Below are 16,730 nucleotides of genomic sequence, written 5' to 3' on the forward strand. Positions count from 1 at the left end.
AAATCCACACCCCCAACTGATTCTGATGGTAACAAAACGAGACCTTGTGCACAGCCTGGAGATGTAATACCAATGTTTGAGCAAGGCTTTCATGTAAATCTGCCTCCTTAATCAGGGGTAAAAATCTGTGTCCAGAATACAGATGCTCCCAGAGAACATAAGTTGCTTCAGTTATCAATTTAAGTAAAAACTCATCTGAGACAATACTACTTCACAGAACAAACTTAAAATTAAACATCCAGTCTGGAAATGGGTATATTTTGATCTGGAATTTATGGAATTCATTGTCCATTCTAGCCCCTACTGTGCATCTGGTGGCATCTGATGGACAGGAAGGCTGGAGGGAGACATTTTTGGGAAATGAGTATTTCCCTTGAAGAAGATTACACAGCCACCTGCACGAGTACTAGCCATTCCAAATAAACTTATTATAGAGGCAAAAATGTTACTCATCGCAGATATTACCGCACCATGGGAGTGACTAAACACCGTAAATGCATTGTGCAGTCTGGAACGCAGCCTAGCACTGATGTGAAGCAGGAGGGGATGAACAATGTGCTCTCCATAGCCAACTCCATGACCTCACTCCTGTGGTAAAGGGGATCCAAGATACTGGGAGGAGTAAAAGCACAGAGAGGAAGGCATGAGCTGCTTGGGAAGTAGCCGCAGCCACAGCGACTGCCCGGGAGACAACCCCTGCGCGGTTCTGCTGAAGTCCCGAAAGCGGAGAGCATCTGTTAGGATCCATCCCCGCGGGCCGAATCGCTTTTCCCGCGGGAGGCGGCGCTGGCATGGCCGCTCCCGGGCAGGCGGGCGGGGCCGTGGCGCCCCCCGGCGGCGGCCGTCGGCAGCACCGCCCAGCGCCCGCGGCCGGGGAGCGACAGGACGGGCAGAGAAACAGCTGTTGGCCGCACATTTACGCATTCCAGAGCAAAGGGAAATATAAAAACCCCACAATCACTCTATAATAGACCATACCAGGCACTGCACGAACGCGCCTTGCACGGAGAAATGGAGTTAAAAGTTTTGCACAAACACTGACTTCACTGCTTAAACACTATAAAGTCTGTACTGGTACATGCCTGGCATTATATGTAGTCGTTATCTGTGTATCTGCTCCTTTTGAATTGTGCTGTCATGCCCAACTCATCAAATAAATCTTTTAAACTGCCTGTGCATATTTATATTTATACACACAGAGAGTCATATATGGAACCCTATATATGTAGTTATTTGAGTAACAAATAATAGTTAATGAGTATGATACATGATACATAGTTGCAGTATTGCACGACTGTTAAGTATTTCTCCTTCGCGATGACTCCCAGCCAAACCACATAATTTCCCTACATACCTGCTCTGTCAAGTTTACTGCCCCCTCACGACACTAATGAACACCGGTTGTGAGCCAGAAGGAAAGCCCATCTCAAGAAACAATTACAGCAGGAGATGCTATCTGCACTCAGTATTGCAATGAACCTGCCTCTGAGGCAGCACTATTGTTACTTGGATAACACATTATGTGTTAAGACACTGCACGTAGGAGTGTCAAAACACCTATTGGCCTCTAAACCAAATGCACTAAGCCTGCTTCCCAGTCTGCTCCATCCATCCTTACTCCTCATTTGCCTACGGCTATTTTGTACACTTGGAGCCACTACCTTTTGAGAGGAGACAACATCATTGTGACTGGGAAAAGTACCTATAAACTATTGTGGGGTTGAAGGCAAATCCATTCCCAGGATTACTTACAGGAGACTGCTCCACAAACCAGTGCAGGCAGCAACCCTAAATGACCTCACAGGCTCATTATCTTTCCCCATCTATTATTCTACAGAGCGTCTAAACCAATGAATCACTCAGGAGCAACTTCTTTGCAGTGTTTTTAAAAACGTCTCTTCCTTATTGACACAAGGATGTCCCAGTATTTCTTACAGACATCTCCAGGGAAAAGTTACCCTAAATGTTTGTGTGCTCTAGACTTTCATGTGGGTTACCATAAATACTGTCCATAGATGTGCAGCCTCCCCTGCCACTTCCTGTTAGCATAATAAGGAGTTTTAATTGCTACTGTAAGAGGAAAGGCATTTTCCTTACCATCTTCACTCTGAATATAAAGAGGAACATGTGTTCAAGGTAGTAGAAACTGGGTTGCCAAATAGGACATTTGGGGACAGCACTTGTTTGCAGAGGACAGAGGATTCAATCCTATTTTTGCTAAAAGCAGAAATTATTATTTCTATTGAGTTTAACAGAGCAGGATTTGATCCTAAAGGACTCTTACCACACACTTCAAAAGAGAACAGATAAACAGCAACTACAAAGAATGAAAAATTGCACCAGGTGAAGAATAAACAGATCAAACTTGCTCATTGGATCAAAGCTCTCAGTGTCTGAAAATACAAGACTGAAAAGATTGCAGAAAAAAAGTAGTGTTGAAAGCATTAGATAAAAAATACAGCAGGGCAGATAACTTGCAGTAACCTAAACCAAGCTTTTCTCTTTACTCTGTTCATATTCCTTGTTTTGTCAGGAAGAAAAGGCTAGAGATCAATGAAAAATCAATGCCTGAAGAACCTGTTGTTTCCCAATTTTTTTTTTTTTTTACTTCAACTTACCCCCTTCATACCACTTTATGCTGCACTGGTGAACTGTACAACTCCATCACTTCTATGACCAGCTATTTTTCTAGAAAACTCTGGCTGTTGTCACAGCCGCAAGTAGCTCTAAAACGCTCTCCTGGGGCAACCCTATGATGCTGGATTGTATCCCCATTGGTCTGTTTAGCCCAGAAATACATTCTGCACCTTTAAAACTAGATCTGAGAGCAAAGAGGGGAAGAAGGACAAGTGGTGGAATTCTTTTCGCGGCTGTGTTCACAACACAGAGGTAAGCAGTGCTCTCGGAATTCTCTGCTCTGCAGACAGAGGGGGAGTTTTCCCTTGTTATATTTGCTGTTTTTTCCTCTGGTTAGCTGAAGCCAGAAGGGTTTTTTTGGAACGGTTTGGCCATTGTTGGTTCGGGAACACCAGGACCATCATCCAGGGGTACCCAAAGCTGCACGGCCGGGACACCGGACCCGAGCCCCGGAGAGACTGAGAGAAAGCCAAGGACACACCCACGGAAAGGACTCTGAACTACAAAGGACTCTCTGAATTTGCCGTCTCTTCAGAACAGCGAGAGGTTCCATTGTTTAATATTTTTCATTTTCTTGTGTTTGTGAATACTTTGCTTGTTAAAGAAACAGACTTTTCTACTTTTCTCTAAGGCTGTTTATCACCTGAATAGATGGGGGGGAAGAGCTGCTGAATTTTGCCCTTTAGGGAACATCCTTTTGGAAGTTCCCTTCCAAATTTGTTCCAAACTAGGACAAATGCATATGCAAGTATATTTTCTTACTTATAGTTCCTTTTAATTTTATGAAAACAATTTAAAGACATGCTTCCAAGTTGTCATCTTATTTAGAAAAAAAAGGGAAAAGAAGTATTACTGAGAAAGGCAAAGGCTACCACATGTGAAATAATTTGAAAAAATTTATTATCTGTAATTTCCTAGAAACATATAATAGCAATAACAACAACATTTCAGTTTCCAAGGTGCCAGAGAAGCTCCTGTGGCAGGCTAATCCTACCAGGAAGAAAAACAATGAGTCAACACACTCTTTCCTAGCATGTCAGACACCTAACAGGTCTGTTTTCTAAGGCAGTCTTTATTCTTAGTAGCTGGTATACTTTTACTCAGGTTAAAGCATGTTTTGTTTATTTTTCTTTCTTACTGTTGTCTCTTTGGCTAAGAAAAATGAACCAAGTCAGCCTCATTATTACCTGTAAGACTTTATGCACAAGTAGATGAATAACAGAGGAAAAAAGACTCCCATGTTTTGGTTGTACATACTACAAGACAATGTAAAAAGATCTAACGGAAAATTCACTTATTTGTTTATTTGATATATGTAAAATTAAGCATTTCTGCAGTAATTCTCTGAAAAGTCAAGGTCTCCTCTATTTTGATGAATAAAATGTGTTGTCAATCAATAATGCTTGAATCTAACCTGCTACGTCGTTGCTGATCAAATTTAATTTTCTCTTCCCCTGAAATAATAGTTTTCTAAGTGTTCATCCTTTTCATCTTTTTGACATTTTTGTCATTATGTATTCATTTTATAATGCCCATTAACCCACCAAGTTGCCCTCAGATGTATTTATCCGAGTATGTGACCAACAGAACTAAAGATGTGCGTGGGCACAGAGCATGTGGCACAACAGTGCAGAATAAAGAGTGTGAGTTCAGTGTCTGTGACTGACCAGGACCTGAACACCAAGAAATGCAATGGAAGGACTTCAACTCTCCTCAACAGGCACCAGGTCAGGCTGCGGCAGGGAGAGTCCCCTAGTGGTGACACCCCTGCGTGGAAAGGAGCAACTGGAAGTGCCAAGAAATATTCACCTGAAGGCCAGGAGTGCCCAGCACTGAACTGTATGGCATATGTTTTCAATTCCACTTTAATGGTCGCATGACAGTGCCAGCTCATAATTATCCCTAAGTATTTAGATTCCAGTTATGTGCAAAACCAAGACGCAGAAGGCAGAGGAAAGTGGAAAAGTAATTGATCTTCTCTAGTTTTTCATCCCAGACTGTACCTTTAATAGTCAGAAGTACTTAAAACACAAAGATATCACTTCTGCCCATGAATTTGATATGCAGTCACAAGTATCCTTTAAACAGCAAGTAGGGCTACAGAAACAGACTCTTGCAGACAGAAATATAATTTTGTCCTTAGAACACTTTTGTTGAGAACAGGTATCAGATTCATACATTATGACCTGCTGTGTGTGTCAGGGATACAGTCAGGGAATATGTGAGTTGAAGGCAGAACATCTTCTCTACCCTTACTAAAGCTCTACCTTATCTGCTATGAGGAAAACCCTTCCATTTCTACCTCTCCTCTTCTTAATTAAAAAATAGCATAAATCACAAAATCTGACATTATTACACTATCTCTATTCAGCAAATTTATTCATTTAAATGAAAGCTGATCACCTGCTTTGAGATAGCCTAATCCAGTGGCACTGTGTGCATTCATTACACACAACCCGCAAAGCCAGTGAGATTTATGAGCATACACGAAACATTGAAGTCCCAATGGACATCGAATACTTCTACTCTATAAATCACAATGACTTTTGTGTCTACAATTCTTTAACTTTGGCACCCTCTGTACAGTGACCAAAAGTTACCTGTGTTTTCTCCAAAACATTAGCTTCTCATATTAAACTATGTGAAATTAATATAGTGACTTACACTAGCTGCTCTTTTCCTTCATCAAGTCCAACACTCCTTTCCCCTTGAAGCTTTTGTCTGCTTTTTTGAGCAAAAGCACACACTTTCCTTTGAAATGGAAAACTAGGAAATGTTGTAAGGGCAAGAACAAAGGTTAATTCTCACGCTGACTACATAACTCCTCTGTGTTCTGACAGCTCAGGAATCAGAAGCTCTTAGTTAATGCTCTGAAATGAGAAGCTCAACGACTGCCTTCAAAAAGTTACGTTTTCAAAACAGAGCATTGAAACCTGAGATCACGGGAGCTGAGGGTGATTAATCATGCACACAAGGTGCAACAATGCCTCAAGACATTACTGTTAACACTAAACTATTTCTTTAGCAGCTACCCCGGGTTTACAGTGAAAACATCATTTCAGCCCAGCTGGAACAAACAAAGTCTGTAAGTACAGATCTTTTAGCAGTTATAAATACTTAGAAAATGAAAGCTTTTAGTTCTTTGGGCAGCTGGTCACTAGGAGAGAATGAGGTGGAATACCACTAGGAATGTCACAGCTGTTGGTGACTCTCCAGCTTGGGCTGACTCTCTGCAGTTCCTTTCACAATGCATGCAATACAGGGGAAAGCTCCATTCTGTGAATGTTTTATCCATTAGTTACCATGTCTCTGTAGGCTACAAATGATAGTCTAGAAAAAAGGGTGTTACATTGCAAGCTACCTACCAATATTGTAAGGTAATAACAAAACAAACCCATGATGCAACGGAAAGAAAACCCACTTATCATCTTTAAAGTGTGTCACATAGCTTCTGAATGGTAGTAATTAATGTCTCTAATGAGATTACTTCATTAATAGGAATTTCTATTAATATTAATTCATGCTAATAGAGGCAATGGATATAATTCTCCACATAAAGACTCTGATTTATTTGCAGTCATAGATGTAGTCTCAGTCCAAAAACACTGGAATAAGTTGTGAGGTCCTGAATTTCTGTCCCAGAAATCTTACATAGAAATGTAAGATGTATACCATGTGTACCACATGATGGGTTGGAAGGCTGATGATCAGGTCTCTCAATAAATCTGAAGCTAATGATTAACAGAGACATATTTACTCTGCCAGGGTAGAGCTGCTAGTTGATTACAATGAACTTTTATAAATATTGATAGCATGCAAAGAGATAGTCATCTATTGCAAGTAATTTACAGCTCAGTCATGTCTTGTAAAGTTAACTGCCTTACAAAGACATAAAATGCAGACACTATTCTTCATCTTATTGTTTGACTTTCTTTATGAAAAACCTTTCCTAATAAACAATATAAGAACAAAAACCACCCCAAACCAGAAACAAAACACAGGCTAGGTGAGAACTCTGTAGGAGGGGAATTGGTTTCAAATTAAGAGCAAATCCTCATCTCTACAAGCAGATTTGTGTATGATGACCCATGGGTTTGGACAGAGTTCTGAAGTTGAGACGCTCCAAAAAGGCCATTTGCTTGTACAGAGCTAAGCCTGAAGCCAAGGGCTCTCAAAACGCACCTCTGCAATCTCAGATAATTGTACAGAGTCTCACACTGAGCAGAGTTCACAGCTCTGGACAACAGAAGTAAGACAGGTCAGTGTACCTGCACACAGTTTATGTGTTACTGTAACACTACAAAAGCCTCATTTACATTGCTTTAAACTAAGGAAATAGGTCATAAGAATTAATGAAAGCTTTAAAAGTTGACACAGTGGGTGTTTTTCATCTGGAAATGTAATGCTTCTATACATGTATGTAATACATACTTACACAGAGATCCTCTGCCACAGTACCTTAGACTCACATAATTTATCACAACTCTTCCACTGGAAATGGAAATATTTTATTATAATAATGCTTTAAAGTAGAATATTTACATGTGTATAATTTTGCATATATTAAAGAACACAGAAAAATAAATACGTATTTAAGGACACACAAGTCTCTAATGAAGAAAGAGACTGCAGAGCACCCCAGACACAGTGCTGAAGCTTTTCCTGACTGCAGCTCTCTGCATTCAGACCCCTGCTGATCTAAGAATCCAAAGACATGGCCAGTATAAGTGTTACAGTTCCTTGATTATTCCAATAACAAAGTAAATTCAATGTAATTAATGTGCTATAAAGTGTAAATACACTGTACTTTTCATAATTTACTCCTGGCTATTGTGGTTTTGATGTGTTGTTCACAGTTAATATGGTACCAGGATATGGATTTATTTATTTCTGAGAAAAATAAGATAGGTTCAGTTAAGAGTTTAAAATGCAGACATTTAAATATAGTTTATTATACTTAACAGTGTAAACATAATAATTTAGCTGCAGAGAAGGATTAGGAATAAATTTCCTTTGATGTTTTAGATGCACATGTCCTCAGAACAAATCCTATTTTTTTCTACCTGCTTTAATGAATTTCCTGCATTGAATACTTAAGTAGTGATTTTTTTCAGACTGTAAGCTCCAAGGAAATATGTAATTTGTCAATTTAAAACAATTACAAGAAAGACCAAACAGAGGTCAGGCCTTAATTTAGATAGTCCTGTGTTAAATTTCTGGAACAGAAAAGAAAATGGGGTCTCTGTGCCCAAAATTCAAAACTCTAGTGGGCCAGATACCACTTGATTTGAAAACTAGATTCAGAGAGAAAAAAGATTTTAAAGGATGATTAAATTGACTATACACAAACCACTGGCAAAACCTAAATTTATAAAAAGAAAAGGAGACAGATACCACAATTTTCAAATGCCATCAAAACAGTATCTGACAGAAAGCAGTGAACATCAGCTGGAGTCCTGACACAGCCCAAGGAGCTTTGCCCCCAGCTGTTAGCCAGGCTGAGAGCCACGTCTGCGGGAGGTACAAGTGCTGCATGTCTGGATGGATACGGGAGTTTGAAGTACATCAGGGGCCAAATCCAGCAAAACTCCAGCTCCTTGGGCTTCACTAGGGAAAGCAGGTGTTGCAGTCTTTGTGACACACAGGCCTATGAGACACACATGTCACCTGAGCACACCACCAGAGCACAGCTGTGCCAGTACGCATGGGGAGATAGCCAGCCACTCTGAACGTGAATCAGATGTGTTTCTGCAAAACACTTTTTTGAATTACTGGCATAGCCAATTTATTATTTCTGAAATAGATGCAAGGACTTGGAGGTGTTGGGACACTGTGTAGAAGTTGTCAGCATGAGATAATCATTCTCATCATATAGACACCTCAATGACTCTCTGCTATCCTAGTAGGGAAAGCTGTCTTCCACCTAACAGTAATTTCTCATTCCAACTAGAATGTCAATTATTAATTAAACTTCTGCACTTGAATTGTGGAGGAGACAGAGGGTGTTGAGACTATTACTGCTGGAAAGGTCAGACCTGGGAAGTGTGCAGACTTCCTACAAGGTGCACAAGACTGTAATTGGGTCACAAGTCCATGGAAAACCTTAAAAACTTGGACTGTTCTGCATTATCTATTCCAGAATAACTCCCCATATTGACTGTCTACTCAATAGTTAGTGCTTGCTTGCTCTGCTGTGTCTGACCTATTTATTCGTGAAGGCTGGTCAATTTATCTATAAAGACAGAGTTCAGTGAATTCTGCTTTTACCATTAAGTTTGAACTTCGAAAATGTCTGCCTATGACTTAACAGTAAGTCTTTGCTTAAATCTCATCCAGTTTCAACACCATCTTACTTTTTGGCAGCCCTAGTGACATCAGAAAGTGAACTCAATAATAACAATAATAATCTTTGTGATTTTCACTTTCACACTGTTTGGTCGCTTGAAAATACAAAAGTTAGTCTCAGCAGTCTGAAAGACCAGGCACAAAGCCTGTGTTTGAATGAGCACGGGTGAAAGTGCCCTGAGAGTGTCCTTCCTGCTCCTGTGGGTTTGGCTGCCTGGGCCCTGGACCAGCCTGGGCAGAGCAGGGCTGGGTGTCCTTAGACAAAGGTGTTGTGCAGACAGCAGCCACAGGCTCAGCAGGGGTGAGCCCTCCTTCCCTGGGAGCTGCACAGGCTGTCCCGCTGGGCTGTGCTCCACTTACAGCCCCAGCTGCATCCCCAGCTCCATCTGTGCCCTGACCCCTAGGCTGACACCCAACTCGGCCTCCAGCCCGGCCCCTCACCCCTGGCCTGCCTGGCCATCACAGGCCATGGCTGACCCTGGTCACTGGCACCAGGTCTGACCCTGTCTTGACTGCTCATCTTGACCATGGCCCTGCCCCATGATTCCGGCCCTGCCCCGTGAGCAGCGGGCTGTGGGGGAGCAGGCCTGACCCCAGCCCTGAGCGTGACTCAGCCCCACAGCCTGGCCCCGGCCCCGGCCCTGCCATGACACCACAGCCATCACTGCGCTGCCCATCTGTGTCATGGGACACAGGCCCTGGTGGCCAGGCCCTGCCCTGCCAGCCCTGTGGGGAGCCACCATGGACCCAGTAACCTGAAAAAAGCAGAAATACATTCAGTGCCCTGCTGACAGGCTGTTCCAAATGTTACACACTTCAAAAGGTTCTTCCTTCTGCCACCACACACACCATAGGAAACCCCCTGCCCTCAAACACCAAGCACAAATCTTTAGAGGAAAGGATTGACACTGAAATTAATTCAGTATGAAAGGACAAGACCAATGAGCTGGCAGCAAGGCTGGTCCAGACTCTGCTCTGTAGGCATAAAACTGGAGTTACATCACAGCCTTTGGTCTAGTTATCCCAGATGGATAGAGTAAAAACCAACAGAGAAAATGGCACACACAGTGCCTACCTGCCCCTGGCCATTCCTACTTCTCCTTCTCAGCCTGTGTGAAGCCCCAGTCTGTGAGTCTAGACCCCACCACAAGATAGGACTATTAAAAAACACAATGAGGAAAAAACTTGGTATGCAACTTACCAATTGCATTTGGTTACAGTACCCCCACTCAAACAAGGGAAGTCTCAAAATGGGATTCTTATGATAGCAATTGTTTACCAAAGCAAGTAAAGGTTTTTAAGTCCCGGTCTTCCCTGCCATTTTTGCTTCTACTGGCACTTCTTTAGCATGTTAGCCCTTCAGGGCTTCAAAGGCCTATTTTCATTAGTGTTTACAAACCACTAAACACACCGGTGGCACAGTATCAGTGGTAAGTAATAATAGTATCTCCTCCACAACAAGACACAATAGAACACTTGCGCCCAGAAACATTCCTGGGTGGAGTATCTCTTATGAAAGAATTTCTTTATTAATGCTTTGTTCAGTAATGCTGTCCTGGTATCCTGTCTGCTCTCCCCATCCATGCAGCTCATGTACTTTGGAGCTGATTTTTAAAAATTCTTTGTAATTGTGAGGAGTTGAGCCCCAAATCCCTATCTCTAACACCCAACAAGTTATTCTTGATCTCCAAGAAAGTAAAGAGGACTACTTCTGTGAATATGACAAAATAAAGCCTGCAATGGCAGACCCCTCAAACTGTAAGCAAGACAATATAATTGGAGCACCAAGTATGAATATGCTTAAATACATACAAAACTGAGTATGTCTGCACTTCTGCAACAAATGTCTTCCCAAGAGAAGAAGGAAAAAAAATACATTTCCAACACAGGATTGTATTCCCCTCCTATTGCCAGACCTGTGAGAGTAAATGGCAGTCAGGAGAATACAATAAGGAATTACTTGCCACAAATGAACTCAGTAAATGATCTGCGTGAGGCAGTAAGAACAGCTGTGTGCCTGTAACAAGTAACTATGTCCAAATGATTTAATTTAGAGACTGTCTGGAACAGTCAAAGGAGGGGACTCATCTTTCCCACAACACTCAAATGTTGTTAATGGGTCAGCAAGAGTGGAGCACTGAGTGGTGCTGACTGTACCTTCCAATTAATTTCATGTGCTTTTCATCTTCAAATTTGAGGGTAAATTAAAATAAACCTTTGTTTTGCTCCTGTCTATTCTCATAGTCATCTGTAAAATAAATTTCCTAAACATTCCCCCCCCAAAAGCATAAACCAACCTGGAAAAGAGCAAAACAAATTAAACTAAATAGAATGAGTGCTCTCCTCTCCCACAAACTCCATTTCCCTTTCCTCTTTTTTTCAGTTTCTATTCAGAGACAGTGGCTGAGGTGCCAGATATGTTCTAGAGCTGGCAATTATTTTTTTGCCATTCTTCCTACTGAAAAAAAGAAAAAAAATCCTTAAATAATACATGCATACTTAGTTCTCAAAACATGATCTATAAAGTAAATTGCTATTAGGGCAGATAGGTTCATTTCCCTATTCTGTGGCTCAGTCTCTCAGTTATTTTCAATATCTTTTTTGTAAGTGAAGATAACAATATTTCCCTTTTTCTCAAGGATTAACAAAACCAGCACAAGACTATTGCATGCAATTGTAATAGGAGCATAAAACAGCCAAGTCTCCTAAATAAAATTATTAAAGGATACAGAGCTTTTGTGCCCTTTTACATGCATTTTCTATTTATCCATAACTCTTCTACTCTGTCTTCCAACTGTTCACTTTTTGGACAACCTGCAACTGTACCAGCTACCTGATCCCATGCCACATCCTCCTACCTGCTGCCTCTTTTAAGTAGCTGGCTCCATGTCTCCTGGATCTTCTCATCTCAGCTGCGTTCTCTTGGCCTTGATGCAGTTCCAGGGGTGGAGGTGCATCTCAACACCCAGTGTTCAGGCTATGAGACATCAGAGATGCAAACTTGACGGGAATGACACCTGCTTGGGCACCGTCTGCCTCTCTACACTCTGCAGAGGGAGGAGCTGCCTTGGAGATAAAAGGCATTAGCTCCACCTCTGTATCCCATAGCTTCATGCCCTAATGCTGCTGAGACTTCCTACAGGGACTGCCAGTTCCTCTGCTACCTGCCAGGCTCTGAAGTGCTGTCCTGAAGAGATGGAAGGCAGTCAGCCTCTCTTCATCCTGCCCATTTGCTTCATCAATAAAGGACAGAAAAGAGAAACACCTTCAGGTTTGTTTGGCCTTTGGGACCTGGAGGTCTCTGTGCAACTATTAGCTGTCAGTTCTTTTTTTCATTTCTGTCCCCAGCAGCTGCAGAACAAAGCTTAGGAAGATGAGCTGGGTGGACTCTGTAGTCTTGAAACCATTAGTCAAATATGTGATTTTCTGGCCTATTTCATTACATACAGAAAGTTGATCTGTGATATTAATACCTGTGCAAGTATTCATTGCACTGTTATAGAAACAGAATTTTTGGAGAGCCATCTGAACAGGATATTGCACTGTGAACATGCTGTATTCCTCCCTGCCTTCTCCTGGACATCTAATTCTAACTGAAGTATTTGTGATAAGGAACTTCCTTCCACAAGCTTCTGTAAAATCATCAGTTTCACTAACCAGGCTTATTAAGTAGCATTTAATGACTTGAGTTGGACTCCTGCCTTAATACTGCAAATACTATAATGGAATAATGCATGTATATTGATATATAAAATACTAAATTCCATCTCTCTTCCGCACTAGCATGATAAATGAAATTTTCTTTGAATTGGTATTATGAATGAAACTGGATTGGATGAGCAAAGAAATCTGAAGGGAAGCATTACCCAAGTTCAAAATGAGTAAGTTTTTTTTTCTTTTAAATTATTATATACGTGATTAATAAGTTTCTGAATTATTTTCGGTGTAAATAGCAGTGAGCAGCCATATGAGTTATACCAAAGCTGACTGTTGCTGCTTCTCTGAACTTGTTTCAAGGAGAAGGAGGCAGGTAGGGCTGGTTTGTGGTGGCTGCTCAAAGGTACAGCTGAGAGGAGCCACGAGAGGGCACTGGAAGGAGAGAACCGGCCAAAAAATGCACTCCTGGGAACCAGCAGGCCGGGACACAGCAAGAGCTCTCCTCCCTGCTCAGAGCAAGAACAAATTAAGGTCCAACAGGACATACAGTTCATTTCTGTATAAAAGCCAAAGCTATACTGAGAGGTGTCCCGGGCCAGGCTTAGAGGTCTGAAGGCTTCCAAGGGAGCCAAGAAAGGGCCAACGGTTCCCAAAGAATGTGCAACAGGAGGGAAGCACCAAGCAGAGCTGAGAGCTACACAAATGTTCACAGTTGACAACATAACTCACATGTTCCTGCTCTGCATAAAGGCTACTAAGAGAAAGGGAGATGAGAGAGGCTGTATAAAGCAACCTTTCCCCAGAAAATCTCCCCATTATACACTTCATTTCACAACGGCTGTGCTGACTGGATGAAGAGAGATCCAGTTCTATCCAGCGCAGGTAAGCAACAAGAAAATAAATGTACTTGTCAGGAAATAATTGCAAGCTCAATACATTTGATGAAGTCACAATAAACCACAGATAATGTAAGAATTAATATTTTGATTTTATTTCTTATTTCATCTTTCAAAATTAACTGGAGTTAACATTTTTCAGTATAACAAATGTAGCTTGTTCCTGCTTTTAGGATTCTAGATCCCACTTTATAAGTGGGAATGAGTTTCAATTTTTCATTGATCTTTTAAGAGACTGGCAGACAGCTATGTGCTTGCTTGTATGACATCAGTGTGGAGAAGATCAGCGCAGTCATTGGAACCTGACTTTGGTCTGGCAGCAAATGCTTCATTCCCTCTGTCAGTCCAGTCTACATTGGTCTATACAGGAACCTGATGCATTGTAAATACAGATGGTCACTGAAAACACTTTACCAATTTGTTTCTGACCACTGGTTGTTACTGATTTGCTCCCTGGCCCTGCCCAGCTCCAACTAGCTATTTCCAAAACCATGCTCAAGAGCAGTTTGAAGGGCAACTCACTTCACTAACTTTGTGCAGAAAGAGTAGTCTTAATGAAATTGTTCCTTCCATTCCACAGTATCTCCTGTATGCCTTGTTTGATTGACAGCATCAATCAAATAGCTACAAAATCACACTTTGAAAATATCCCAGGAGTGGGCTGCCACAGTTCTCAGGCATTCTTTTAAAACTTTTATACTGAAAAAATGTCTATGAAGTTAATTATCAAAATAATAGTAATAAGAATGGCAAGGAGGCAGGCATATGAGACAAAGGCATATGAGACAAAAAATGCAATTTTGTTTAGAGCCTCTGAAGCTCACTGTGGTCATATAGGAACTGCAAGATTTGGCCCTCCAGGGTGATCACTGTTATTACTTTGATTATAGTAGCACAGGGCAACACCACACAGACTGGAACCTGTCTGCTCCTGATGAGAGTCTTCTGGCCTGAAGAGCTTACAGTCTAAATAAGACCAGGTAGACAAGTGGAGTGAGAAAGAAAGTACTTTTATTAGGTCCAGGAGAGATTAGGAAACTTGCCCAAGGACACATACCTTTGACAGATCCAGGGTTTAACCTAGATTTTCAGTATGGCACCTTGGTCATAAATACTTCACCTACCTTCTGCTCAACTTGTCAATACCTCTTCAGCTGAGACTTAAACAGACTACATCTCAATAAAGCATCACCAGAAACAACCTGTTATACCATGTTTATTTTGACAGCTTTCACATAAATAACATTTTCTATTGACAAAGTCCTAAGTGCATAGACAAAGAAAAATACAAATTTGGGGGTAGGTGAAAGCCTCAAGCTCAAAAGCAGGCTACTGCTTCACAAGGCTCTCAACAGCATTGGAATGCATTTGCTTCAGCTTTAGTCCCAAAACCTCTAGTTTTAAACTTACAGGCCTCCAGCTATGTAATTCCCTATATCCAGCAAAATATTTTTTCTTTTTGGGAGAGTAATAATAAGACACATGTAACAGAAATTAATCAGAAAAGTAATACCAAATTAGGGAAGAAAGAAATTGCCAAACTTAACTCAGTCCAGGTGCACATGCCACAGAAAACCAAGACAAGTTTTAGATGTAAGTCATTGTTGACACATAATATTTAACCATGCTCATCATAAAATCCACTTTACTGAAATCAAAAATACACAGTACAAAAATCCACTTGACGCAAATGTTACTCATTAACATTCCCTCTATATCTTACTTGAAAGCATTTCTTGTGAAAAGTGCCCACTTGCAAATCTGAGAGGACACACTGCCTCTCACTTCACAATGTGCCAAAATTCATACCTCCGGGAGGAAATTATAACCTTTAATAATAAACGGCTCATTTTCCAGCATAATTTCTTCTAACTCCTCGACCTTTGCTTTCACTATCAACACAAATAGCTTTGATGATTGCACAAAGGAGAAATACGAGCTAGAGACAAGGTCGAGGTGTCCTATATCTTGATAAGGCAGAGAGAATTCAATTAAGTCACTTTAAAGAGTCTCGTGAACTACCTTTCAGGCAGGTGAGCGCCTACCTTTGTTTCCAAAAGCTGCCAGGATCGACTCAAAAGCCTCAGAGTTGCTACGTTTCCCTGCAAGGTCCGGCACAACTTCCCCGTCGCCGTGGTCTCCCGGGTACCGGTGTTTAGCCCACACCCCATGCCAGCGGCACGGCGAAGCACAGAAGTGGCCTCCTCCTCCTCCCCGGGGAAGGAGAGGTGCCACGGGGAGCCGCAGCCGTGACTCAGAGCCGTCTCTGTCACAACACGCATTTCCCAAACGTCCCGATGCTCCAGGTGCCCGGCCGGACGGCTCCGGCGGCAGGCAGCGCTGGCTGAGCCCCGGCAGCACCGCGGGGAGCTCAGCCCTCCCTGCCGCGCAGCCCCGCAGCCCCTCGGCCGGCGCAGACCTTCCCCGAGGGGCGCCCCCCGCCACCCCCTTTCCCGCTGCCCACCTCCTTTCCCGCTCTCCCCGTCGGGATGAGCGTCCCTCCGCACCGCCGGGCTGGGGCCGTGTGCGCCCCGCAAACCCCGTTCCGCGCCCTCCGCCTCCCCACGGGCGCGATGGGCACGGCGGGACGGGCTGAAAGCCGGTACCTGACTCTGTCCTTCTCTGCCCGCCGGAGCTCCGCGTCCCTCTGCAGCACCCGGAAAATCGCCCTGGCTTCCTCCTCGTTCAGAAAGCTGAGATCTGGCCCCTGGGGCGCTGCGGTCATGGCTTGGCTTATCGGCGGGCGGGCGGGCGGAGGCGGGCGGGCAGCGCTGAGCCCCGCGGAGCGTGCAGCCGCACCAGCATGGCCGAGCGCCGGGCGGACCCGCACGCCGGCACCGCGGGACACGCGTGTCCCTGAACGGCGACAGCCGGCGCGGCGAGCGCTCGGAACCGCCCTGGCCCGGGCTGGGCAACTCCCTCCGCAGCGAACGCAGCGCAGCCCGGCGGGATGGGGCGGGGAAGGGCAGGGCAGGGCAGGGCAGGGCAGGGAGGAGCGGGGAGGAGCGGGGAGGCGGCACCACCGTCGGGGCCGAAGCCGGAGCCGGAACCGGAGTGGGCGTTGGTGTTGGAGTGGCCGCTCGCCCCGTGCTCGTGTACCCCGGTTCAGTCGGGTGATGCGCTGAGCGCTCGGAGCGGTGTTTGCTGTGGCACTGCCCAGGGAGCACACGCTCGCACGGCGGGGCCGCTGCGGTT

General features: G+C 43.4%; 1 protein-coding gene across 2 annotated transcripts in view; it reads right to left on the reverse strand.

Annotated features, from left to right (window-relative positions):
- The window catches only part of EXPH5 (exophilin 5), a 36,964-nt gene extending 20,562 nt beyond the window's left edge, over positions 1-16,402 (reverse strand). For both annotated transcript variants that reach the window (XM_058800338.1, XM_058800336.1), the window contains exon 1: positions 16,142-16,402. In XM_058800338.1, coding sequence (XP_058656321.1) covers positions 16,142-16,260 — 119 coding nt within the window. In that variant the 5' untranslated portion in view covers positions 16,261-16,402. The remainder of the gene's footprint in view (positions 1-16,141) is intronic.
- Positions 16,403-16,730: the final 328 nt, after the last annotated feature.

This window comes from Ammospiza caudacuta, chromosome 2 (assembly GCF_027887145.1).
Source record: "Ammospiza caudacuta isolate bAmmCau1 chromosome 2, bAmmCau1.pri, whole genome shotgun sequence".
Lineage (NCBI taxonomy): Eukaryota > Metazoa > Chordata > Aves > Passeriformes > Passerellidae > Ammospiza > Ammospiza caudacuta.